The sequence below is a fragment of the Sander vitreus genome, chromosome 17 (genome assembly GCF_031162955.1).
Source record: "Sander vitreus isolate 19-12246 chromosome 17, sanVit1, whole genome shotgun sequence".
Classification (NCBI taxonomy): Eukaryota; Metazoa; Chordata; class Actinopteri; order Perciformes; family Percidae; genus Sander; species Sander vitreus.
The window spans coordinates 27,778,510-27,804,561 of NC_135871.1; the positions used below are offsets into that span (position 1 = coordinate 27,778,510).

The 26,052-nt window shown below is 41.4% G+C and overlaps 1 protein-coding gene across 1 annotated transcript in view; it reads right to left on the reverse strand.

Annotated features, from left to right (window-relative positions):
- Positions 1 to 26,052, reverse strand: part of nrg3a (neuregulin 3a) — a 402,653-nt gene that overhangs the window by 127,211 nt on the left and 249,390 nt on the right. The window contains exon 2 of the mRNA XM_078273801.1: positions 13,871 to 14,000. Within this exon, the coding sequence (XP_078129927.1) occupies positions 13,871 to 14,000 (130 nt within the window). The remainder of the gene's footprint in view (positions 1 to 13,870; positions 14,001 to 26,052) is intronic.

A 26,052-nucleotide genomic window follows, 5' to 3' on the forward strand; every position in this document is an offset into this window, starting at 1 on the left:
CAGAGATCTGAGGAGCAGTTAACCTAAAGTCCTCATGAATCCACCGGAGTTGAGAATTACAACACAAAGAAAGTGGAAGGTGACGAGGTGACGAAGTTAAATGTCGTCGATAAAGACTAGCGTGACAGTGACCTTGACCAGATTTTGAATCGGGAAAGCATGAAATATTCATGAACACTTAAGGGAGGAGGAGGTGCACGAGAGAGCGGCTGCATGGAGAGATTGTGTGTGAGCCCTCGTTACATTTGTGAAACATCCATGTGTGGGTGCCTTGCGATCTTGCAAGAGGATACATTCGCTACATGTGTGCTCACGTGTGTGTAATCAAGCCCCACTTTTCAGAAAACACACTGAGGGAGAGCTGCTTCGTGTTAGTCAGAGTGGGAGACATACATGTCTGGGCTCCAGGCGCCGCTGCCATTTCTGAGTGAAGTGCACTACAGTGAAAAAAAACCCCATACATCAGTACGCTGGTATAGCTCCCAGGTAGCACAGGAACTCCAGACCTGCTTAGTATTGCAGACACAGCTCGTCTTCAGTTATTCCCCCTCTCTGTCTCTCTCAATCTCTGTCACTCTTCTTTTCTCAGCAATCCTTTATGTAAATACATATTTTACTCTGCGCCTTCCTCTTTTTTTTACTGTGACGTTTATTTTCCCTCTCATGCTTGCTGAAATTCACCGCTGTGCCAGGGTTCAGTCGCTGGGGAAAGATTCCCGAAGGTAGGCGTCAAAATTTACAGTGTCTTTGTGGCCAGCTTAAAAACTTTTCCTCATTTTTATGTCCTAAAAAATGCGCGCTCTTTGTTTTTATTGAGAGGTCACCATCCAGAAGGATTGGGCAATGCAATGCAAGTCAGAGTTTTGGAGGGAAAAGGAGCGATCATTTGCATACATTTGCATCCTATTAACACATCAAACCTGCTCACTTGAAAGGGATGCCTTGATTAGGAACACCACCAAATTACTGTCTACTTCCTCACTGCTGTCTTCCCCTTTGTCCTCTCCCTATCTCCTTAGCTTAACCTCCTGGGCTTCACCTCTATGTAATGTTACTGTGCAGTTCACATCCGGTGTGTATTTGTGCATCATCATAGAGAATTATGCTGGAATATAACTCAACCTTTTGATGTGCCAAACACTCCCTATAACCCCATCTAGTTATCTCTATCTCTCTCTCTTTTTTCTGCCTTTCACTTTTGTCTCTCACCATAAGGTCATGCCTCTCCCTCTCTGTTTCCTCAGGGCATCACTGACAGGTTTGGCAAAGCTGTCAAACATGTGTGCATGCGTATTATGTCTCTCAGCACACCTCAAAATACTCATGACCAAATGTATTATGAGTCTCCTAAAGATGAGCCGACTGTGTGGGTGTTGGAATATAAATGAGCTCCCGTATCACAGCTCACTGATTTGTATCACTGATTTATGTAATAAAGTACATCCTGGCTGTCACTCATTTCAAAAGCATAGTAGAAAGAGAAACAACACACAAACATGTAGTCTTGGGTTTTCATATTTCATTCAGACCAAAAGCTTCTTTGTACAGTGAAGTAACACTGCCGACAGCGTGGACTAAGAGGATTTTGTTTTCAAACCTTTGGGGGAAAAAAGAAAAAGTGTATTTCAAGGTGTTAATAAATTCCCGAGGAAATTGTAAAGTGCTCGTGATCACAATAGGTCTACGTTGATAGTATACTGTTGCTACTTCAATTTGCAGTATTCAAATACTATTCAATCAAAAGGCATTCACCAGGAAGTCTGCAGCAACGATAACCTTGATACGAAATGGCTGCTGTAGTTTGTTTCTTTTCACAACAAGCACACTAATTCATGTTGCAAGTTAACATAGAAAAAGTAAAAATTTATTTATCTACGGCTTCTCTCGGTACAACTAATTTTGGTTTACATAATACTGTTTGTTCTTTATTTGGATCCAACTTTATTATTTTAATGATAAAAAGTGTGTTTTTTTATTCTTTGATGGCCACTATTGGTGTTATTGGCAAAAGATATTTTTACTGCCAAGAATAAATGCGATCTCTGCTGTAGAATCATGAGACTATAAATTGAAATACTAAATTACTGTATTTTATCTGACTGCTTTAGGATATTCTTTATCAAACAGTCTTTTAGAACCTGCAGTTGACATAGTCAGGCTCCAAATGCTACGGGCTGTGAGAGTCATTCACAGGAGACCGTCATTGTGAATAATGATCGTAATTAGTCTCAGTACTAATATTTCTATACAGTGGTGAATTTGGCAATTCTTTAAAGCTTTCAAGGATTATCACCTGCAGTGCACATCCCAATTCTCTATTTCCTGTCACTTTCTGTCAAAATCATACTATGTGCATTGCTAGACCTACATAACACCGCAGACTCCAACCACAGACAAAAGCTTCTAGTCCTATACTATGAATTATCATGACGGCTTTGACAGAGCTGTCACACTTTTCCCAAATCAGCATATTTACAACATCATGTTTGTCATAAGGAGAGTTGAGTATTCTTCCACCCACACACACACGCGCACACACACACAGTATACTGTATATGTGTATGTTTGTGAAAGAGCCTTAATCGGATACCCTGTACTGTTTACCAAACTGAGTGAGCTAATGCAATTGCATTAAATCTTGTTAAATCTTGCTAATTAAAACTAACAAAGATGTCAATATAGATCAATGACAAGCGAGAAGTTGGAGTGCCTAGGAAATTGTGTCGAGAAGTCGGCTTGAGAAAACTCAAACAATTATAGGAAATGACACACTAATTAAATATAAACACTCCTCTGCGTTTCCACAGAGAGCAAAAAAGTCATGCACATACAGCTATAAACTCTGTTTTACACAGGATACTTCAGAATGAAAGCCCAAATTGGTGCGCAGTGAGTGCACTGCCCATGAGAGGGGCGACATGATGATATTTTAATTGCTTGAGAGTCCTCATGGTCTGGATTTGGATATACAAAGGGATACATGAGCTATATGCTTTGTGTAATCTGAGAGTTGGATAGAAACATTGGGTTTATGGTTAGCAAACACATGGCTATTTCGACATCAGGCAAAAAGTAGCAAGATTAGAATTGGAGTTGTGTTTAGACAACTAATGACTGTACTTCTCTCTGCCATTTAGTGCTCGGCAGGTAATGTACAGTGGGGTAATTAGAACTATTTTGCTGGAATTGGGTGCATGCTGCAGCTTGACATGAGTTAATGAGAGCAGTGAGATGAGCCAAAACGGTAAATGTGATGTAAAACCAAAAACAATGGGCTAAAAGAGGTCGGCAGCTCTGTCAATGTAGTCTCTGTAGTAGTAGGTAGTCATTCAATTAATTGTAAATACAAAAAAAAAAACGTATGTTGATTTATATTCAATTCAGTTCAATTCAATTTTATTCATTGTGTCAAATCATAACAAAAGTTATCTCAAGACACTTTACCGATAGAGTAGGTCTAAACCACACTCTATATTTTACAAAGAGCCAACAATTTCCCACGAGCAAGCATTTGGTGTGACAGTGGCGAGGAAAAACTTCCATTTAGGCCGAAATCTGGGACAGACCCAGGCTCTTGGTGGGCGGCAGCTATCGCTGCCGGTTTGGACACAGATACTTATACAGATATACAGATATAGAGAAATATGATTCCTAATAATTATTGCAGTTGGAATGATGAACAGTCGCAGTTATAGTATCAATAATTTCTGAAGGTAAATTATTTTTTATAAGTTATTGTATGTTTACTGTCCGAGTTTGTTTTTGCACAGTATGCTAAGCCACGTCTAAGATGATTTTCTGTCATGACAGACAATAAAGTTTTCTGAATCTGGATCTTTAAAGCAAGATCACAAACCTCTGTTGCATTTTCTTTTCTATTCAAGCACAAGATGTAGCTCAGATAGCTTGAAAAAGAATATAAAACATTGAGGATGATGAAAAACAGAAAGACGATGGCTGATCTCTCTGTACTGCAATGACTTCCTTTTATATAACACCCTGACTGAGCTGCCAAGAGATCATTAAGCCTTCATTGTGTGCTAATTAAATCGCCTCACAGGGACATACTGATGTTTGGCCACCATCGCTCACACTCAACTTCTCTCAGTCACCGTGTCACCAGAAAAAAGCCCTCTCATCGGCTGTTTCCTGGTTTGTATTCATTTTCCTCCCTCCTTGGCTCTCTCCCAGCTTTTGTTTTCTATTCCCAGGCACGCTAAGTGCTCCTCTTGGTGTCTTGGAGGATTCACTTGCCGAAAGCGGCGCCTTCGTGCCACAATATGCGGTCTCTTATCTGTTTAATTTTCTCCCACCTCGAAAGCATGCCACGGCATCAGCCTTGTTTATTACTGTCAGAGAGACACCAGTCAAACTCCCACTGGTGTGCCATTATTATCGCACAGATGGCGATGAGGGTTGAGCGAGATCGACGGAGCAACAGAGATAGAGAAAAAAGAGAGAGGGAGGGAAGGGTAAGGGCGAAAAAAAAACCCAGGAAGAAAGCGAGAGAACGAGTGAAAAAAATAGCTGTTTTCTATTTTAACCGCAACCCGATGGTTTTCTAAAAGTAGGCTTGAGTAGATTTTTTCTTCCTGTAATGATAATACACCTTTACACTGCTGTTTAGAGGAACACACACACACACACACACACACGCATACACACAAACACTTTATATAGCATTAGATAGCATTCGACACACCCATCTCAGAGGCTTTTCCCTGTCAAGGTAGATTCCTTCTGTCAGAAACAATAATGCACAGAATGCACTGACCTCTCTATATATTCCTTGACTCCTGTTATGCTCACTGATGGGATGTTGTGGGTCTCTTGGGGTGACAGACACTCACATGTGTGTGTTTTGCCCAGAGACTGTTAGAGAATTCAGCACCTTGGAGAGCGACATTTTCTCACTCTTGTTTATTTCTTAGATATTTTTTGAACAGCTTTTCAGTATGTAGTATGTTTACAACCTAATAGCACTAATTTGATGATTTGGCTGTCAAAATATGTCTGGTTGTCTTGGTTAAATCTGGGTGAAACTTGGTTGAAAAGTAGAAGCTTTTCGGACATGGGTTAGGCAGCCAGCTCTCAGAAGATCTCAGAAAAACAAAAAAAAGCACAGTCACAGTTCGATGCCCGTTGATGCACAACTTGTATAATTTCCTTTTCCATTTGTAAAACATATATACTATGGAATATTGTATAGGCTACATATGTAATAATATTAAGAATATTTAGTATGGCAATGGGATGAGGCCATTCCCTTCCAGATGCTTCAGGTGCCTGTTCTTTTTAAATCTCCTTGTTTACTGGCAGCTTAGATGTGTGTTATTGCTGCTATGTTTTCAATTGCATGCCTGCTTCTGGTTAATTGGCTTGGCAGTGTGTGTATGTGTGTATGATCGGGAAAGGCAATGTTATGCTTTCCACTGAGCAGCCGCTCGTTGCACCTGTGAGTCAATCTGGTGGCACTAGTACATGGCTGAACGCTTTGAAAAAGCCTAAGGTCACCCAGGAAAGGAACTGGAGTCCAGCGAGACAGGAAGGAGGATGAGGAGGATAGTGAGTGAGGGAAGGAGGATTATTCTTTAGAAATAAGTGGTTTGCCTGCTGCACAACCTTCCCCCACCTTCCTTGTTATTTACCTTGTGCAGGAACCATTGTTGTCAAGTGATTTACTTGATTATCTTTGTTTTTCTAGCTATTTAAGTCACAACACTTGTCTAGCTCTTTCTACTTGGGTTTTCAACCTTTCAATTGAGTTGCCGGGAGACATGTTGACATGTTGTTTTGTAAAATATGACGCTCGTACAGAAGTCACTATCACTCTAGCAGGAGGAATCTGTGATGAAATAGGAAGATGGATGAATAAGCAAGCAGTTAGAGAAGCACATGCTGGGCATGCACAATGTCAGTGAGGGCAGCAGTGCTTTTTGTTTCAAGCCTTTGTTAGATGCTCTCATGAAAGTAATGCATTTTTTCTGACATTGCTGCTCATCATTTCTACCACAAATATCCTTGAGTCAGATACTGTTGATTAATTTAAGATATGTGTGCAATGAGAGGCTGTAGATTAAACCCACACTTCTCACATGAAGCCTTAAAGCAGCAATCGTTCCGCCACTATTTATGTTTAAAAAAAAAAAGTCAGCCCTGGACTTGCAGGAGGATTTAACAATATCCTCCTGAAAAAGACCCTCAGTTGGTGAGAGGTCAACTTTCCGACCTGCAACACAGTCTGGGCCAACATCTTAGCTCCCAGCACACAAACTCTGACACTCTGTGTGTGTGTGTGTGTGTGTGTGTGTGTGTGTGTGTGTGTGTGTTTGTGTGTGTGCTTCATATATCTGTTTCTGCCCTCTAGAGAGTGTCTGTGTCAGACCCAGGTCTCATTGGCGGGGCTTTGCAGGGATCTCCTTCAAACCCCCGCTACCTCCACCTGCCAGGTGAGATTGCCTTTCTATTGCTCTGAAATAGCCTCTGACAGAGACCGATGAGATGGGCTCAGCTAGCCCACGTTTCTAACTAGACAGAGGAAGACCCTTTCTGCCCAGTCACACCGGCAGGAGGAAATGAATAATAAACGGGCCAGAAATCGAATCCATCGCACCTCCAAAAGACAGACTAAATAAACAGTGTCCAGTAAGAAGAGGTAAAGCTAAATCCCCAAGTCCTTGAGCTCAACAGAGACACTGAGACAATTAAAAAACTGTGGATTAGTTAGTCAGAGAGCCACCGCAGGACGCAGAATATAAAAGTAAAGGATCGAAACGAGAGTAAGAGTATATACTTCATGCAAGTAGTGAAAGGGATATATTTAAATAGCCATTATTTGAACCAGTAAACTATAATTAGTTTCTATTCTTTTTTGGGAAAATCCCACTAAACTTGGGAAGTAATTAATCAAATTCAGCATCACATACTTTTATAACTGAATGCCTTGGCCTCTTGCCATGTTCTGAAAATATTATCTTAGCACATTGACTAATTTACTGGTTAGCTGAGCACTAATGATTGAATGCCTGACTATGGTGCCCGAAGCAGTGAGCACTGGTGTGTGTGTGTGTGTGTGTGTGCATGTGTGCATACACACACACACACACACACACACACACACACACACACACACACACACACACGTGCGTGTCTTTTTGTCTGTGTGTGTGAGAGAGAACGAGCAGGCCTTATGACTCACATTGAGTCCTTTCCCTCTCTGCATCCGTCCCCGTGGGCTGACAAACACAACCGTCGCACACCGACAGCACTAAACAGCGCTCTGGGGGACATTCGGCGCTTGTTTTACAACTGGTTAGAAAATGGCACTTGATACTTGAGTTACGACTCTTGTAAAAAAAGAAGGAAAAAAAAAATCATTGCAAAAAGGATCAAGCTTCATCTCGCAAATAAAAAGTGATTAATTCTGTGACAAATAATGCCACAAATGATCACCCTTTTACAACCTTATTTGTCTCAATTTGTTGTAAACACAAATTGAGTCAGATTACGCATTGATCCTGTGCCTGGGGTGAAATGTGTCATTCTTTTGTTAATGAGGATACATTAATGTCTAACAGCATGTCAATTGAAACACAATGTGTCCTCTCTTTTTTCTTTTATGGTTAATTGTAGAAGTTCAGCATTTATTTCCTAGCCTTTAGTCACTTAAGAGCCTCACTCACAAAGTGCATCAGTTTATAAAATATTCGTACAAGGGATTTGATTCCAAACAGACTGAGTCATTACCTTAGTTCAATTCCTAACTTCCAAACTAGCAAATATTACCCCTTCTAAACTCTAAATGTTATTTTAAAGTGAAAACACACTTCATAGTTTTACAATATGGTCACACAAGCTGTTATTGGAATTAAGAGCGGATGCCATATTGTTTGATGGTCCATGTCTTTCATTTTGAGAGCTCATTGCTACGCGATTAAGCAGTAGAGATCAACTCGGTGCACATTTTTCTCTCCTCCATACTTCAACACACACATTAACATGCACAGACAGTGTGTTCAAGGCCATCACAGTGTAAAGTACATCGCAAACCTTCGCTCTTTAACAGCTACGCTTGTCCACAGATTAAGTTGTCATAGCGACGGGAGCAAGCATAGGAGGAGGGCAACAGCCCTCCCCCATCTCCGACTCCTTGTCCGCCTACACCTCGCACTTTCTCTGCTGCTCTCTCTCTCTGTTCTCTGCCTCTCTCATCCTGCCTCCCCTCCTCTCTTTCAACTATCATCACTTTCTGAAATAAAAGAACAGACTGTGTGCCATGGACTTAGGTTGACTTTTGACTGGATTACACAGCGGACAATATACTGAACACTGCACAAGACAGACAGAGGGCCCTAGTTTAATGACCCAAGTACACGGCGTGAAGCACGTGGCGCAGGTGCGTTTAGGGCGTGTCCAAATCCACTTTTGCTAGTTTGACAGCGACAAAAAGGGTCCGTGCGCCGGGCGCATGGTTCGAAAGGGTTGTACTTAGTGTCTTCATTAATTCATTAATTCATAGGTGTGTTTTGGGCGTAACATGCAATAAACCAATCAGAGTGTCATCTCCCATTCCCTTTAAAAGCTAGGCGCGTTTGGACCTTGGCGCATTGCTATTATGATGGCGGATTTGCACCGTAATATTTTTATTTGTAATCTTTTGCATGTTTGTGTGCTGCTGCGCGTCCCTGTGTGTGTAACAAGCATAGTGTGTGCGTGCTGTGCATGAGCCTAGGAGCATTTTACTAATTTGCTGTTAAAATAACAATGAAATGTTGCGTTATTGACTTTAGACCAGGTTTTTGTTGGTCAATGGCGCGATCACTTCCCGCTGCCTCAAGACAGCAATACGACAAGAATGCACCTGAACACACCACCACCTAAGACCAGCGCGCCCATGGGCGCACAGATGAGCGCAGGTGCATTTGCTGGACGGGAAATTGACAACTGCGTCGGTCTTAAACTAGCAAAGACACTTGCGTAGACACTACTTTGAAAAACCTGGTCAGCGCAGGTAGTTTTCTGGTGCAGAAACCTAATTGTATGGCCAAATATAACCTTTCCTCTCACTGCACTGTCAGTCTACTTGCTCCTACAAAACAAAAAAACAATCCACAGGGAGCAGTATCTTGTATCACTAAAGTCCAAATTATATTTTGGGTGCAGAGCCCCCCAACTGTGTGGATTTTTCATTTGGTCATGTCTACAGTCAGGTCCATAAATATTGGGACATCGACACAATTCTAATCTTTTTGGCTCTATACACCACCACAATGGAGTTGAAATGAAATGAACAAGATGTGCTTTAACTGCAGACTTTCAGCTTTAATTTGAGGGTATTTACATCCAAATCAGGTGAACGGTGTAGGAATTACAACAGTTTGTATATGTGCCTCCCACTTTTTTAAGGGACCAAAAGTAATGGGACAGATTAACAATCATAAATCAAACTTTCACTTTTTAATACTTGGTTGCAAATCCTTTGCATTCAATTACAGCCTGAAGTCTGGAACGCATAGACATCACCAGACGCTGGGTTTCATCCCTGGTGATGCTCTGCCAGGCCTCTACTGCAACTGTCTTCAGTTCCTGTTTGTTCTTAGGGCATTTTCCCTTCAGTTTTGTCTTCAGCAAGTGAAATGCATGCTCAATCGGATTCAGGTCAGGTGATTGACTTGGCCATTGCGTAACATTCCACTTCTTTCCCTTAAAAAACTCTTTGGTTGCTTTCGCAGTATGCTTCGGGTCATTGTGCATCTGCACTGTGAAGCGCCGTCCAATGAGTTCTGAAGCATTTGGCTGAATATGAGCAGATAATATTGCCCGAAACACTTCAGAATTCATCCTGCTGCTTTTGTCAGCAGTCACATCATCAATAAATACAAGAGAACCAGTTCCATTGGCAGCCATACATGCCCACGCCATGACACTACCACCACCATACTTCACTGATGAGGTGGTATGCTTTGGATCATGAGCAGTTCCTTTCCTTCTCCATATACTCTTCTCTTCCCATCACTCTGGTACAAGTTAATCTTTGTCTCATCTGTCCATAGGATGTTGTTCCAGAAATGTAAAGGCTTTTTTAGATGTTGTTTGGCAAACTCTAATCTGGCCTTCCTGTTTTTGAGGCTCACCAATGGTTTACATCTTGTAGTGAACCCTCTGTATTCACTCTGTTGAAGTCTTCTCTTGATTGTTGACTTTGACACACATACACCTACCTCCTGGAGAGTGTTCTTGATCTGGCCAACTGTTGTGAAGGGTGTTTTTCTTCACCAGGGAAAGTATTCTTCGGTCATCCACCACAGTTGTTTTCCGTGGTCTTCCGGGTCTTTTGGTGTTGCTGAGCTCACCGGTGCGTTCTTTCTTTTTAAGAATGTTCCAAACAGTTGATTTGGCCACACCTAATGTTTTTTGCTATCTCTCTGATGGGTTTGTTTAGATTTTTCAGCCTAATGATGGCTTGCTTCACTGATAGTGACAGCTCTTTGGATCTCATATTGAGAGTTGACAGCAACAGATTCCAAATGCAAACAGCACACTTGAAATGAACTCTGGACCTTTTATCTGCTCCTTGTAAATGGGATAATGACGGAATAACACACACCTGGCCATGGAACAGCTGAGCAGCCAATTGTCCCATTACTTTTGGTCCCTTAAAAAGTGGGAGGCACATATACAAACTGTTGTAATTCCTACACCGTTCACCTGATTTGGATGTAAATACCCTCAAATTAAAGCTGAAAGTCTGCAGTTAAAGCACATCTTGTTCATTTCATTTCAACTCCATTGTGGTGGTGTATAGAGCCAAAAAGATTAGAATTGTGTCGTTGTCCCAATATTTATGGACCTGACTGTATAAGCATAGTCTGTGTGCCGCCCAAACTGTATGACTGGGTGCACTATAGAGCTGGGCGATATGGGGAAAAATTGATGATATGAATATGATGATATTCTTGACCAAATTCCTTGATGTCGATATTGCGGCGATATTGTAGTGTTGACTATTGGTGCTTTTACAAAATATCTTTACAATTAGATATTTGATAAATAATCATCAGTAATGTGGACATAGTGACTAAGTGGGTAAAGACAAATAATAGAACAGCTAGAACAGTCTGGAAAATGACATCACTTTACTGTAATACAGCCTTTAAAACCAGGAAAAGACAAGACTTACCATATTACGACATCCCAAATTAAAGACGATAACTAGTCTCATATCACAATAGCGATATAATATCGAGAAATTGCCCAGCCCTAGTGCACTATATGCACCTACAACTGCGCCAACTTGTATGCAGATACCCAGTCTGTGTTGATTTTAGAGAATATCAAGGACTTGATCCAACTCAAACAAATATAGTTCCAAAATAAAGTTAGGGATAGGGAGGAAATCTGCTCCTGCAGCATGCAAGTGGATTTCATACCAAACCTAAAAAGGTTTACAGTTCAACAAACATCAACACATTTCCTCTGTAACTGGATTTCTTCCAGGATTCTGGTCTCTTGTCTTCATGTAAACTAGGGGTGGGAAAACAAAATTGATACAGCATATTATCGCGATATTTTCCGAGGCATTACTGTGTCAACGTATCGATCTTTAATTATATAAATTGCACATTAGAATTTAACTTTTTGGTATTAGAATAATACAATCACCTTTTTCAGAGAAATGTATCTTTTTAGATAGCAAATGTTGAAATAGTTTTCCTTTAGGGACATCATTTGAAGTTGGAAAAAAGGTTAAAAAAAATATATCACAGAATATCGCAATTTGTTTAAAATCGCAATAATATCGCATTGTGACATAAGTATCGCGATGATAACGTATCCTGGGGCCTCTGGTGATTCCCACCTCTGATGTAAACACATTGGTTGCCTGTGTGCATGTGTGCACATCATGATTGAATGTGTGTTCACGTGCACCGGCACCATTGCGTCTTGTGTTCAACTTTGTATCACTTACATTGCTGAGCCAAAACCCAACCCTCATCATCATCATCATCATCATCCACACAATCACACTGTACACACTTGTGCACGCATAATTGAATATGAATACTAGCACCCCGGGGGTGTGTGTGTGTGTGTGGGGGGGTGGCAAAACAGGCCCTTTGAAAAACAGGTCGGGTGGAAGTCCCGCGGTTAGATTTTGGGAAGAAGTTGTTCTGGGACTTAATTAGGGCCCCACATTTGAAGAGGCTAAGTGCCCATGAGCTCTACTCTCAAATCTGGGACAAAGAAGGCACACACACACACACACACACACACACACACACACACACACACACACACACACACACACACACACACACACACAGATTTAGAGCAGTTACTACGGATTCTAACAGTGACGCAGAGTAATGAGAAAAAAAAACTCTTTACGGATCAAAATCTCCATAGAAACATTTATCTGTTTAATCCACCTCTCAGCTGTTGATCCATATGTTTGGTATGTTCCAAACAAACATTCATTTACTAATACTTTTCCAAATACGCTTCCAGCACAGCTGCAGGATAGCAAAAGATGGAAAAAAATGTGTAATGATCTTAGTGAAGAAATTATGACTGTTTGAACATGCAGATCAATGGCAGGGAAGTAGATTTATTTAGTTTTACAATTTTGATTTGAATGACTTTTATTGCAATGACTCACTCTTAAAATTAATTGTAACAAAGCTACCCTACTCCCTGAAGGAGCAAGCAAACTTTTTCAGAGCCACCTCACAAACATACAGTGAGTGAGATGAGTGATTGATATTCAAAAGATAGATTTGCGATGAAAAACCACTTAACTAAAGTGTTATTCCTTGATTCATTCACCATTCATTCATTTTAGCATGTACTTTTAACACAAATTGTCACATTGAATATACCTAATCTCACAAATGTATACACATGCCATGACCAAAAACAAAAGTACATTCTTTTCCCCCTTTTTTTACAAAGGATAAATAAAAAATAAAAAAAAATTATTCTGTGAGCATACAGCAAAAACACACATAAAGGTACATTTCATATTGTCCAAATAGCTTTAAACATGTTCTTGAATCGAATAATCATATTCAAACACCATCCAATCCGAAATGTCTAACAAAGTCTCATCTCGGCAAGATACAAGGCAGCCATAACACAACTACTACACAACTACTCTCAGCCCAACACATTCTCACTCCCATTGGGTTAAAAAGTGATGCTTGGTCAGGTGCCTTTGGCGTTTGTTCGTGACGCAAAAAGTCTCCTTTGGCGTGATATTTAGACGTGCTTGGTGGGGACTCTTGGCGTCACTTTTTAACGCTCTCAGGGCTCGCATCTAGCCCTTTGGCGTCATATTTAGACGCGCTTGGCGGGACTCTTGGCCCCACTTTTTGACGATCTGAGTCGGGATGCTGCACAAGAATGGGACAGTTAGGTTTAGGAAAAGATCGTGGGAGGGGTTACAAAATGTACGTTTCAGAGAAACGCGGGACAAGAACAGGACATGAACCCAGGTCTCTTGGGTGAAAGTCCTGTGTTCTTCGACCCATCCACCACCCCAACTGGGATTTTCGGTCTTTCATACTACTTGTGTCGCTCTTAATACCACGACATCTTACAGCGCCGTGGTCAAGCTGCTGCTTTGCCCTGTGCGTGCCATACAGACACTAAAGGGTGATTTTTGAGTCGGTATCTGACGCTGAAAGCCACTGACCAAACGTCAGTATACAACGAGTTGGGAGTGAGAACGGGTTGCTCAGCCACATCCTGACCGTTCCTCTGGATTCTCTTAGAAAGAGAAAAATCAAGAGCAGGAAGAAAGGGAAAACATTCAATAGAACAGGAGGCATTTCAATAATAAGACCAACAAAAAATGCAGATCGTCACTTACTTGCAGTGCTTGTGAGGCCCACTAAGCGTCTCGATGACAAAGCATTCGCCACCGTTCAGGCAGTAGGCCAGGTCCTTCTCATGACAGGGTTTGAAATGCTCCGAGTGCAGCGGAGGGACAGTTGGAGATGCTGCAGGACAAAAAGAAACTCTCATTATTCATAATCAACCCGTAAATAACGTGTTTTTTTTTCATGAATGCATTCGCACTGCAACAATCAGGGTTAGTGAAAGCATTAATTCATCTCACTGTCTTCTAGCAGCCCTATTACTTCTCAAACTTCAATATTGTCTTTTTACCCCTACAATTCTGCAAATAAATCATCATATCATCCTAAATTGCAGCAGTAAAAAAAAAGTACAGCAAGTCAGTTTTCCAGCAGAGGCTACTCACTCTCCATCCGAGGATCCGTAACGAGTGTCTGCCACTGCCTCATAACATACTGCACGTTGTGGACAATACCAACACACTATTGTTTGTTTAGATGCTGCAATGTCACCAGCAAAAGATGGATGGAGGACGGGTAATAATCTGTCCTGCTGTGATTAATACTCCGTGGTCACAGTAGTGCTGTTGGAGAGCTTGACTTCTCCCAGCGATTTATCACAACATGCATGGCTGAATGAGGACAGTTCACACTTCTGAGGGAATCTGCTCAGCGTACCTTAATGGGTGATCTTATCATTGAAATGAATAAGTATAGTGCCAGTTGCTTAGGAGGAAATATGGACATGACGTTAATAACAGTAAAACAATGGTGCAAGTAATGGCGTTCGGGGCATTTTTATGTGCTTGTTGAAGATAATTTTGAAAAACAAGAAAGATAAATGAAAATGTAGAGATTGTAGAGAGTTCATGGGCAGTCATCCATCTGCAGGGTTTTGAAAGCCTGAGATGCAGTTGGTTGGGGTATGGCTTTCAGACGTGGAGAAATCAGATCTGCACCACAGATGATGTTCTTAATAATACCAGACCAGACTGCTGACGGCTTCTTTTGTGTGTACAAATGAAAAATGAGTCTGCTAAGGGCTCTCATTAGCCGATCCTCAGCTATGTTTTTTAAAGTAGCGGGATGATGAGCCAGAACTTAACGCCTCAGTGAGTAAAAATCTGTTGTACTCGCAGGATGCTGTTATTACCACTAGTACGGATTGCTGTATTAGGTCGACATTTGATGGTGTGTGGACGACACATCCAAATTAACTGAAGCTTTCTCAATCAAGAGATAATGAGATATTATTATTGAGCAGTGTTTGGGGGGGAATGGATGGGTGAAGAGAGGCGAGTTATTTGAGTTTGCCCTCTCAGATCCTTTAATCAGCAGTATGATGTGTGTGTGTGTGTGTGTGTGTGTGTGTGTGTGTGTGTGTGTGTGTGTGTGTGTGGTGTGGGTTAGATTATGAGATGCTTGGTGGTGACAGGGCTCCGGGGATCTTACACAACCCTTGGTAATTGGCTGTTGGGGGACTAATTTCGAAGTGAGAGCGAAAGTTAGGTCAGAATTTGAGTAAACAGCGAGGCGTGTTTTTATAAGAGGATGTCAACAGGTTGGATATGACGACAAGAGGGTCTTAATCAAAGCGGTAGCTAGTAATGGGTTGTGTAAACAATTCTTCACTCACTTTTGAGCAAGTCAACACTTTTAATTCAAATTCTCTCATTCAAAACAACAACTGCTGGCGCTGACGATGCGTTTTCTAGCTTTTCTTTCCGCTACAGTAACTGCTTTTCAATAGAAAGGGTTAAAGGACATCAGCCTCATAACAGTGAGGCTTTATTCCCATTCAGGTGACTTTACGTTTGGTGATGAATCCCTAACCTGCTCTGAAAACACAAGACAATGTATTGTAGGATGAAGTGCCGATTTGATACAAAATGAAATGCATTACTATCCTTTTTTTGCTTTCACTGAATTCTTGACCACGAGCCTCGTTTTCCCCTCTGTGGTGTTACATGGGCAGTGGAGCTGATGAGTGACAGGGCAGGCTGTGTGGTCGGTGCGTCATGCTGCCTTTGCTCGCTCCAGACTAAGAAGGAACTCTCATAATATAACAATGCCATGTGGTATGTCCTGACATGGCACATTTGGCTTGCAGAGCCACGCATTCTGCACACAGAGAAACTCAAACAAAGGCCAGAATTACAAAGTATTGCTGTGTTTTTTTAGCACTTGCTCTGCAAACATAAATGATTTCCCTCCAGACACAATTTCATGCTTGGACTGGGCTGTGCGGTTTTGTTTGTCCTGGCGCTAATTGACAGAAGCGCCATTTGTCGTCCTCTCCCTTTGTTCTTTGTTGACAGAGTTGTCACAATGCACTTTAGGTTGTTTAGCTTAACACTCGTCACCTGTCAGCTCAGACGGAGTACGCACTCAAGCAATTGTGTCATTTTGAGAGGGGAGAGCCAGAGTCGACCGCAAAAACAATCTTTTCTGTCTGCTGAAAATATCACCGCAAGTTAGAAAATGTTGCTCACAGAAGGCAGATGTCAATCACTGCAGATGAAAACACACAATTTACTCCACCCTACTGTGAAGAGAGAGAGAGAGCGGATCAATAAACCATCTGACGCTGGATAACATAACCCTCCACTTCAATCTCTCTTTTCTCCCTCTCTCTGCTTACAGGAAGAAAATGAGGAAGGAATAAGGAATCTGCTGATTTTTACTTTTGCATCAAGGCGCCGCTTGGTTGTAATGGAAAAAAAACACAGCAGGCATTTATGTAACACTTATATGCTAAGGAGATCGACACTAAAATGAATCCAACCACTGCTGGGTGCAGGTGATGCAATATTCATGATTTAATTATCGTTCTTCCGTTTTGTAAATCCAGATCCGCAGGGGAATATACAGTCTGAATTTAAGCATTTACAAAACAAGTAGCAATCTAAAATTGGGCCAGCTGGGCCGTGACAGGGCTCAGGCTGAAGTAGATGCTAGATCAGATCCGCTAGACGTGTCGATGTCACAGGACGTGCGTCTGCCATCTGTATTGTCGCCCAAAAAATGAAAACCGACAGCTGATCGGACGAACCACGAACGTTTGTTTTCTCCAGAAATTCAAAGCCAGACTGTCATGGCGGCTTGTTCAGAATACGATCTCATATTGTACCAAAATAGTTCACTGAAACGTGTTTCTGAAAACATTTTAAGCGAGAAATAGGCCGTGCAGTTGCTGAATCTGTCTTCATTTCAGATCAGCAAAGGTCAGTTTAAAAGATTTTCGTCAGATTTTGAGAGGCTTAGTCACGCTCATCCCGCTTGCCATTTCCGAGTGAGTCCCGACTGCCCTGTCAGGTCGGTCAAAATGAAGGCCGACAGCTCCTCCAACGGACGAAGGCAAGGAACACACCGAACAGACTCAAGTCACTGACCTTGCCAGAGTCCGACGGCCGATAATCGGCCCGGTGTGTAACTGCTTTAACCTTAACCTTAACCCTAACCCTAACCCTAGCCTAATCCTAGTGCCTTCCAGGCAGCGCTGCCTGGAAGGAGACGTTGGGGGCTTAAAACACCGATAAACGTTGCAAGCAGTATAAATACTTTTTTCCCCTGTCTTTTCACCAGAGAGTCCTGAGTTTGGCTAACAATGGGTCCCGACTCCCGAAGTATCTCGTCAACAAACACTTTATCAAGCAAGTTAAATATTTCCTTTTAAAATGCTCTACGAGAAGACACTTCCAGAATATTAGTGAATGATTTGCAGTACCCCTCCACAATTCCTTCTACATGCAGAATTTTGGAAACCTTTTGAAAAGTAAAATTTCAATTGAAAGTCCTTCTCTAAGTTGACATTATTAACTTAATGGACTTCTGAAAATATATTTTCACAGATGACATTGCCAATTCCTATTCATAACTCCAATTTCTGTTATTGTTTAACACAGTAATTACTTATCTGTGTCATATAGGACAATGGTCTCTGTGGTTGTACCTTTCTTTGTGTTATGTTGAACTGAGCTACAAACCAAAGACAATGGCTTTCTGAAACTAACCTGTCTCATTATTTTTCACAGATAATTTGAATAAATGAATGTTTAAATATGCTTAGTGCAGAAAATGTTGCTGTTGGTCTGTTAGAATTGTGCAGTCTAGCCAGAAAAGAACATCTGCAAATTGGTCCAAATGAGGCCTTTCTTTGCTGGCATTGCAATATATATTTTTTAAATTAATTACCTTCAGCAAAATGTGCTTAAGCACAATTCAAGTCATATTTTATCAAGAGCTAACAAAACACTAATTAGGCAATAATCAGTAAATGTTAGAATATTTGTATTAGGATTATCAGATAGGTCACATCCTCTCTCCCCATTTCTCAGTCACCTCTTCATCTTTGCTTACTTTCCTCCCTACTCTCTTTCCCACCTACATGCATGTGTACCAACGCACAGATGGGTTTGAGGGGGTTAAAGCGTGACAGCCTGTCAAGCCTGTAATGGCGTCCTTCACGGATGACATTCCCCCAGAGAGGCAGACCGACCGACAGGCAGCCAGCCAGCCTGCCTGCCTGCTAGCCAGCCAAGCAGCCATGCTAACTGCTAGTGAAGGTCTCTGGCAGGATGGTTCTGGCCTGCCTGATTATTGATTGGCCTTGAGAGCAGGAAGAAAGACCAGAGACACAGGGACTAGAGAAGAAAGGATACAAGCAAAACAAGGACAGGGTGTTTTCTGGTGCAGAAAGAAGGGCTATTAGCTGTATCAGGTGGTAGATGTTTGCGATGTAAGTAGTGGTGTAGAGGGGTAGCAGTTCACAAACAGAGAACAGAGCCATTTAACCCAGATGAAGGTGGCAGAACTGACTCATACAGGCAACATTTTTCAGTCAATAGTCCCAAGAGTTGTGTTGGTGCTTTTCAATTTGTAGTGGAAGCACCGCCCAAGGAAGAACTTGGCAACTTTAAAATCAAACCTCAGCTGGGACAAAAATTTGCCCAACCATCCTCACCAAATATTCGGCCATATAGGTTGACTGTGTGTGTTCTTAAGACCAGTATGAATGTTTACTGTTAGCAGCGACCTCAGTAGTTATGGCAGGAGCAAAGGAGAAAGTCAAGTGAGAAAGCAAAAAAGAGCACCAAAGTCTATTTAGGGAGAAGGGTAGGAGGGTGTGGGGGTGGTGGATAGGTCAAACAAACACAGGACTTTTACCCTGAAGACTGCGGCTTGTGTCCTGTGTGAATCCAATAGTCAACGTTGACTGTTTTGAAGTTAACCAACGTAACTATGTTAGTACGTTATGTAGTTAAATCACTAACCCTAACTACAAGGCAGACTTGCCAAGACCGTCTGTGACAAACTTACTCATTTTAACCCCAACCATGATCTTTTTCCTAAACCCTAACCAAGTTAGCCTGAGAAGCCAGACCCACATCAAGATGTTGGGTCTGGGAACTCACCATTGGCAGGGCTCAATCCGAGGGGCGGGATAAACGATTGTCTTTCAAATTCCCTCTACACTCAATAGGATGGCGCTACAACCAACCAGAGCAACGAAGAAGGTAGCAGAGCTAGTTGATAGATTAAACTTTTGCCGTATCCGGTCGGCAAAACTCCGAACACATCTTCCTTTTTTAAGAATGACTTCAGTGTCGTTCTTTGTTCTTTTCTCAAAGAAAAGCTTAACTCCAAGTCTTCCAGAGTTTGGTTTTTCCAGCTCGCGAGCCAACAGAGAGTTGCTAGACTGACCCTGGCTGCAAATTACATTTGGCTATAACCAAGTAGTTTTGTTGCCTAAACTATAAACCATGTGTTTAAAACTGCGACCGTTTCACAACGTTAAATAAAACGGTCATATATGTCGTTTTGGGAGTCATTGGCAACAACCTTGTCTGTCGTTTAGGTATGAGGACGTGTGTCTCATCTGAAAGGATTTATCATTAAAAGAACCAACAGCAAACACAGCCTCCAGAAAGGTTGAGTTTAGGGGGCTGTGAAGACAAGTCAAGTTGATCCACACAAAACTTGGAAAAACATGCCTTTATGGACCTCACTTTGTGCACAGGGTAATTATCATGTGAAGCCTCTCCAAACTTTGTTGAGTGATTGTACATTTACATTTCTTACATTGCTAACATTATTTATCCAACTTTCAGTGCATGAAAGGTAACAGCTGACCTCACCTGGCAGCAAATGTAGTTAAAGAACTTTAGCTAGTAATCAACTGTGGCTGAATGTAGAAAAATGTTCTTCCTAATTAACTTACTGGTCTGCTGTGTGGCTGCTCCTTCCAGAAGTGTATGACATGTCGAAACACCAGTGCCAATTGTTTTCTGTACACGCCTGCTCAAGATGCTCATTATCGCTTTACAATGAGCCACTGTCCTATTTACCGGCTTCAACACTCCAGAGAGGCAGCAATTTTTTTCACATTTGCTGCTTGAATTGGAACTGTGCCTACAGACTGTACCCTGGCTACTGCAACTTGAATACTTCTGCTGCCTGTAAGAAGGCTGTGGAATGTGGCTTGTGTATGTTGCCATTTAAACTAAAGTAAATCTCATTTGAATAGTAGGAAGAGAGTCAAAACCACTTCTCATCTCATTAACCAGCACTCATACTTGGGTTTTTGGATAACCGAGACCACCTAGCCACAAAACATTGTTAATATACCAACTGTCTCACACCTGTCTGACCGCTATTGTCTCAGCATCCAGTTGTCCCACAAGTTATGAAATAATGTAGATTGATAAAGAGATTTTCTGTTGGCTCTGAAAAACGTTTTAAACAAAACACATGTACTGCAATCAAACTGCAAAATCCATAGGAGGGATAGAACTTGGTGCGCATTGCTTTCTGACGAGACACATAATTCTAATACAGTTATATCTCCTTTTCTTTTTATAAATGATGATGCTGGGTTTCCTCGGCGAACAGAGATAGGGAAGGAAACCCTGAAGCGCCTTTTCTTAGCATTTAAAGAATTATACAGGCTTTTATCTTGGCTGCCAGTTAGATACTTCTGGGTCAGTTCACTCAGTTTGGAGCCTCGCTAATCAAAAAAAGACTTTTCGAAAGCACCACAGGCCTGCTCAGCAAACAATGCCTCTGTAAATAAAAAGGTCAAAAAGCCCATATTTCTTCTGTGCTGGTCCCCCTCATTCTGCCCTTCGTTTCTTTTCCTTCCCACTCACTGTTCCAGTATCTTTTAATGCCCTCCTGCTGCCCTCCATTGCAACAGCAGGGTCACTAGCAAATTTCCTTTTTTGAAAGCAAGGGCACCTCTTCATTCTTTCTCAACAGAGTAAAATAAATATCTATACACATGCATACCCTGCTAGATTCTGCATCTATCATATACATCTAAAGGAATTAACATCTTTGTGTGTGTGTGTGTGTGTGTGTGTGTGTGTGTATGTGTGTGTCTATGTGTGTGTAAGTGAGTGGAAGAAAAAGCACACAACTGCACATTATATTATAGCTGAGAGAGAATCTACATCCATTCCTTCCAGGAGCACAACATGCTGTATGCTAGAAGTGTTATTTTTTGCTCAATGTCTAGAAGTTGTAGTCAGAACAGACAGGCTCTTCACTTACTGCAGGCATAACGCCTTATTGTAGGGTACACTGTAGGTCTTATAGCTTGTCATCCAAAATGCTATCTTGTCAAGGACTTTTATTAACTTTATTAACGGTTATTAACTTGTTTAACACTGTAAATATATTTACAGTGTTAAACAAGTAAAATATAATTTTGCTGAATTTGTTAAACAGATACCTTTCACTGGACATACTAACTAGTATGATACTATATTAGGCTACATTTTGGATTTCAAAATCTAGTTGGACTGAAAGTGAGACTATGTAACATTTGAGAGAATAAATAACACATTCTTCCTCTTACAGTTGAAAGGTTCATTTCATAAGCAATAAAAACTCACCATTGCTCACATTAACACTTTAATGTAGGATGTTTTTGTTGTTATCATAGCCTTACTTAGTCTGGTATTAACACTTATGGTCGCTATAGCAACATGGGTTAGGTTTGGGTTAAAACAGGGTTAGGGTTAACCTAACCAACAAGGTGATGTCGCTGAATAAACGTTTATCGGTGTTTTAAGCCCCCAACGTCTCCTGCCAGGCAGCAACCATAACCATTGCCTAATGCTAGTGCGATATGGTTAGGGTTAGGGTTAAGGTTAGGGTTAGGGTTAGGTGCCTTGAAGTCAGTGGTCCCAGCGCTGCCTGGAAGGAGACGTTGGGGGCTTAAAACACCATCGAGATGAATAAACTGCATTCAGTTCATGGACTTTATGACTCCCCTCTATTCGTGCTACTGTTTTATGTTTTAACATTGACCATTGTCCTGTAATAGTCAGTAAAAGAGACAGCAGTTTGCCTCAAACAAATGCTTCATTTTTCTTGAAACTACTACAGACCTTGTATGTAAGATTTACTGTTGACCGCGTCTGTGGTGCATGGGTATGGTACGTGGCTACCACTGGCAACCCCTACCTTAACGGAGGAGCGTGTGATGAGAGGTGGTGTGAGCCTTTGTGTGCTTCTTCCTCCTGGTGAAGCTTCCTTACCATCATGTGTAAAGAAGCACAATAATTCATGTCATAATAACTCCTACATTGAATTGAATTAAAAGGCAAACAAAAAGAGGACCCTCATTGGCATTCCCTAACCACTAAACCTTAGACGTAACCTAAACTAAACCTCATGTTTAACATTTAAAACCAAGTCTTAACCTTCAAACAGTCCTCTGAAGCAGTGAGTTCCATCCAAAATGTCCTCACAATGGAGAAACGTCCTCACCATGATGGCTTGAAATGCAAATTGGTCTTCACAAAGAAATCCGCCCCCACCACTGATTTACTGTGACACTGTCATTCATCCTATTTCTCAACTTATATTTCTCGTTACTGTTCCTTACAGCCTCACTCAGAGAATCCATGGCAGTTTCCTGAAGCAGGGTTGTAGCTGCAGTTACACACAGGGTGGCTATGGTGGAGTGAGGGTATCATTATTGCACAGCATGATCCAATAAAGATAACAGCACACCTCTCTTCTCTGCTGCCCAATAAATATCCACCAAATCACCTTCATAGATACCAGGGCTATTTTGAGAAAAGAGCACCAGTCTGTGATGTGATGTCTTTTTAAAATCACTTTGAATACCTCTATTGAAGTTGTTCTTATTTATTTAAGATGTGACCATGCATCAAAACAGATGAAAAGCAAGCATTTAAGAATTTGGGGAATTGCACGCAAGCTTTAAGTGGAAAGTTTTAGCCACGAACATTTTATCAAAATTGTTCTGCCACCTGCTTATGATGTACGCAGGAAAAGTGAAGGAGAAAGAATGGGCGACTTGCAGGGAGGCGGCCTGCCTGTCTGCTTTTAGAACAAATCCTTGTTCTTACATCTTGCTGGGAGATGTGTCTCTCCCGTTGAACTCTATATTCAAATCAATGGGAGACAGACAGCGTGGCCAAGCTGGTCAATAGAGCGAGGGATGGGTAGGAGAGAAAAGAAAAGCAAGAAAGTGGCTGGGGTTGGGAGGGTTAGGGAAAGAAGATGAGAGAGAGAAGATGGGATTTACAGGAATGATCTCCACCATTGAGTAAAGGTGCAGCAGCTGTCCAATTCAATCCAATGCTTGTGGCTGCCTGCATGTGTATGTTTTCTTACATTTGTGTGTGTGTGAGTGTGTATGTGTGTGTGTGTATGCACATTTCAATCTGTCTCTGTGGACTCAGGGGTGTTGCACAGAGGCAGCAGAGTTAAGCAATGGCAGCCACTGCATTGCAGATACTTGGCCCGGTGTGGCATGGCACAGATAGATGTATGTGAACAGGCCTCCGTGCTCTGACTGTACAGCCAAACAAAAAACAAAATGTCAGTGTGTCAAGATAGCTCTGTGGGCAACAACGAGCTCATGGAATCATGAATCATGGAAATATGATACTACCTGTCCCCCCCCCTCTCTCTCTCTCTCCTCACGCACACACACAGGCATGAACACATACACAAAAACATACACCAGTGGCTCGTTTTAAGCACACCTGCTCGGTGCAGATAGGCCCGCTGCCACAGCTAATCTGTCTGTCTGTCGGTCAGCCCAGCCTGGCCCATAAGGTCTCGCCGCTCCTTCTTGTTCTCTGCCCAGATCGTATTCGCGAGGCACTTCCAGGTTTCGCCAAATAAATAGCGCTAAGTATTCAGCCTCATCCAGTCCCCTGGCCAGTATAGTGGAGAAATTCATTACTCTCTAGGTGATAACTCCAGCACACTCTCTTTGGATTGGCTTTGTATCCCTGCAAGCTCCATTCTGACACTGGAGATCATAATCAAAAACTGGCTGCTAATGTGAATGTGAATGTGAATGTGAATGCGGCTCCTACTAATATTCTATGTCCTGCTAGTATTATAACTACAATTTCTACAAATACTGCAGCACCAAAACCTCATTCTACTTCTACTACAGGACAATGCCGATGAAAATACCTTACATCACATGTATTATACATTAGATTACACATTTCACATCACATCTGAATGCAATATCAAATCTGAATCATTTTGAATGCCTTATCAAATCTGTTTTAATGTATATCATTCAACAGTCTAAAGCTGTAGACAAAAGATGATAACATCTTATAAGAATCGAGTCGGCTTTTTCATGATCTACTAATTTCACATTTTGTGTCTCGTCTCATGGTGTCCATGAGTTTGTATGTTGTCGACTGTACAGGTCGATTGTGCAAGCAGCTCATAAGGACCCGTATTTCTGTTTGTTAGATTGAGACTCGTGGCTGTAGTACTTATCGCGGGAGCAAACGAGCCACGAGGAAGTGAGGTGACAAAGTATAAAAGTGCCAAATTCCGCTTAAGGATGCAGGTTGGGGTGGTGGATGGGAACAAACACAGGACTTTCACTCAGGAAACCAGGGTTTGTGTCCTGTGTGAAACCAAAAGTCAACTTTCACTTTTTGACTTTTTGATTGTTCGTGATGCCGTTATGTCATCATTTTAATAGTTTTACGGGACAAATTTTAAGCCAATCCCTGATGGTTTACCAAACCTAAGTATTTGTGTTGTGTAAACGTAACTAGTTCCGCTTCGCAACGTGAGCCCTAAAGGATTTTTGACAACATCTGGTCCGTCTGGTTTTATTTTCTAAAAAAGCTTGTAAAACATCAACCCTGTTGTCCACTGTCATCTATGAACATCATTTTTTTCAGGAAAACTCGGCTATTAGAATATCCGTGCTGCAGTGAGGTCACTTGAATGTTAAAAAAGGTTGTAAAGTCTTAAAGACGAATAAATAAATAAAACGGAACATGAATCTCACAGATATGTATTGATATCACACGCAGAGCAATAAAAGCTAAGCCAATCTCCTGTCTAAATCAGTTCTCATATGTAGTAGGAGTCACACGGTGAAGAAATAAACATTATAACTTATACAGTTGACAAAATACATACATTTTTTCAAAAAAAGTCCGGACGCTTTTGCCCTCATGACATTCACTTATGCCAATAATCAAAATAATAATGTCATATTTATTGATATCAGACACACAGCAATGCTACACAAGCATTTGTGTTGTCTAAAACAGTTCTCCTATATATTTCATATATATATTATTTTCATGCAGTGCAAAAATAAACATAATGAACATTATAACTCATATAAAGGACAAACTATTTACATTTCTTCAAAAAAGGCCCAAATGTAAGCCAAATCTCAAAACATTCTTCTCTGTAGAACGGTAATAGACTGGAGTGACCTATCTTTCCCACTATATAGTCTTTGTTCTCGCTCAGATTCCCTGAAGTGATCTATCTTTTCCACTACATAGTCTTTGTGTGACGGACCTGCCTTCCCATTGGTTGAAAAACGTTAACACAATCTCGCAAAGCATCATGGGAGATTTATGCTAGACGGTACAACGGAGCTAGATGCAGATATGACCGAAAACGTGATCAATTATGGACCTCAAGTGGATAAATCTAGGATGTAAGAGTTTGGATTTATTGCTCAACAACTCCGAAAAAAGTATCAACTTCCAGGCTGGTTAGAAAAACTCCTGTAAAGGCTGGAAAGACACCAAAGACACCCGCGTGATGGCTAACTCTTTGGCTTTTAGCTGCAAAAATCCGGAAAACTGTAAGTATTACGGTTATTAAATGATTAAAATATGAATCAGAGGTGCCGTTTTGGATCGTATAC